The following is a 2,226-nucleotide window of genomic DNA, read 5'->3' on the forward strand; positions in this document are numbered from 1 at the left end:
ATGAAATATGAGAAGGTGTGCTTTCAAGATTTCTTTCTGCCGCGGAAAACGATCATCGGTCTTCTGTGGCTCTTGATGTTCCTCAGTAATCTAGCTGTGGCTACCAGACAAATACTTCCTCGGGGTTTTATTTACACTTCTTATGAGGTGACTATCCCACAGTTACTAATTCAAGAACCTGGACAACCAGAAGGCCAGAATGTCACTTGTCTCCTTCGGTTTGAGGGAAAAAACATCATCATGCACCTCACACAAAAGAAGAATTTTGTTCCTAAGCATTTGCCCATCTTCACCTACAGTAAGGAAGGGGATCTGCAGCTGGACTATCCATTCTTCAGGGATGATTGCTACTACCATGGTGTTGTGCAGGATAGACCCTTCTCTCTGGTCACGCTCAGTATTTGCTCAGGGGATATCAAAGGCATACTGCAGTTAGAAAATAAGACATACGAAATTGAACCAGTACAGGGATCGTCTACCTTTCAGCATGTGATATTTCGTTTAGAAGAAAAACGGGCTGCTTTCCAATTGAGATGTGGCCTAACAGAGGAAGAGCAACAACATCAAGACACCATGTTCCAAAACATAGAGAATGTGGTTTCCAAAACTGCATCCAAAGAAGACTGGTGGCTACGTACTCGATATGTAGAAATTGCTTTTGTGATTGAATACAAACGTTATTTAATGTTTGCCAAAAATGAAACTATTATTGCTTTGCAAGTTCTTGACATTATTCATATTGCCAATTCTTTTTATGAACCTCTTTCTATTCAGTTATCTGTAGCTGGACTGGAAATCTGGTCACAAAAGAACTTCATAATGATTTCTCCTGCCATAGATAGCACTCTTCACGATTTCACTGAGTGGAGGAGAGACTTCTTGGTTAATCATCTAAAAAGTGATGTTGGTCACTTATTTGCATATAAGTCTTTCGAATTTTCACTTGGGTCGGCTTATGTTGGAACAGTTTGTGATGAAAGGATGGGATCTGCTGTTATCTCATATAAGACTACCAGTTTGTCCATTATCAGTAGCATATTTGCCCATGAATTGGGGCATAATCTTGGCATGCAGCATGATAGACAGTACTGTAGTTGTGGTAAAGCCTACTGCATTATGACTCCGCTTCATTCAGTGACCGATAAATTTAGCAATTGTAGTTATAATGACTATTTTCTGAAAATGAATGCCCCATGCTTATTAGGTCCTCCAGAGCCTGATAGAATCTTTCAAATCAGATCATGTGGCAATAAGGTAGTAGATAAGGAAGAACAATGTGACTGTGGTTCAGAAGCTGAATGCAAGCTGGATCCATGCTGCCAATCTACTTGTACATTTCGTTCTGGTGTCAGTTGCGCCTTTGGCGAGTGCTGTGATAAGTGTCAGTATCTTAAGTCTGGAACTATTTGCAGAAAGAAGACTAACTTTTGTGATCTTCCTGAATACTGCAACGGGACTTCTGAGTTGTGTCCAGAAGATGTTTACATGCAGGATGGTGCCCCATGTAGTAACGATGCGTACTGTTATCATGGAAACTGCACATCTGAAGACAAACAGTGCAAAATGATTTTTGGCGTCAGTGCAAAAACTGCTACAGATACTTGCTTCAAAGAAATGAATGCTAAAGGTGATCGCTTTGGCAATTGTGGCCATAAACATGGAATTTACCACAAATGTCAAACTAAGAATACTCTGTGTGGCCGAATCCAGTGTGATAATGTCCGAATCTTACCTTCTTTGGAGGAACACAATGCCATAATTCAAGTCTCCCTTGGTGATAAGCAGTGCTGGACTACAGACTATCGCAGTGAAATGAAGACGGCCGATATTGGAGCAGTGACAGATGGAAGTCCTTGTGGCAAAAACAGGATGTGCATTAACAGAAAATGCGTGAATGTGTCTCTCTTGAATTATGACTGTAACTTCACCAAGTGCCATAATCGGGGAGTCTGCAACAGTCACAAACATTGTCACTGTGATTATGGCTGGGGTCCTCCAGACTGCCTGCAGAAAGGGCATGGTGGTAGCATTGATAGTGGGCCTCCTCGACCTCGCAAACGTTTAACCACTGTTGCAAAAGCTGGGATTATTGGAGGGATTATATATGTCCTTTCTTCTGCTTTTGTTTTGATTAGCGTAGGGATATATTTCAGATACGGATTTATTCATTTATTTAGAAGGCTTAGAAAAAAGGAGCCACCAGCTACAGAAGTGAGTGAAAAGTAA

General features: G+C 41.1%; 1 protein-coding gene across 1 annotated transcript; it reads left to right on the forward strand.

Annotated features, from left to right (window-relative positions):
- On the forward strand, nucleotides 1-2,226 carry LOC139157567 (disintegrin and metalloproteinase domain-containing protein 20-like). Its single transcript, XM_070734460.1, has one exon. It carries the CDS (start codon nucleotides 1-3, stop codon nucleotides 2,224-2,226), a length of 2,226 nt encoding a protein of 741 aa, XP_070590561.1.

This window comes from Erythrolamprus reginae, chromosome 1 (genome assembly GCF_031021105.1).
Source record: "Erythrolamprus reginae isolate rEryReg1 chromosome 1, rEryReg1.hap1, whole genome shotgun sequence".
NCBI classification, from domain to species: domain Eukaryota; kingdom Metazoa; phylum Chordata; class Lepidosauria; order Squamata; family Dipsadidae; genus Erythrolamprus; species Erythrolamprus reginae.

Coding starts and splice junctions, on each gene's coding strand:
- LOC139157567 (XM_070734460.1), top strand. CDS start 1: ATGAAATATGAGAAGGTGTGCTTTCAAGATTTCTTTCTGCCGCGGAAA.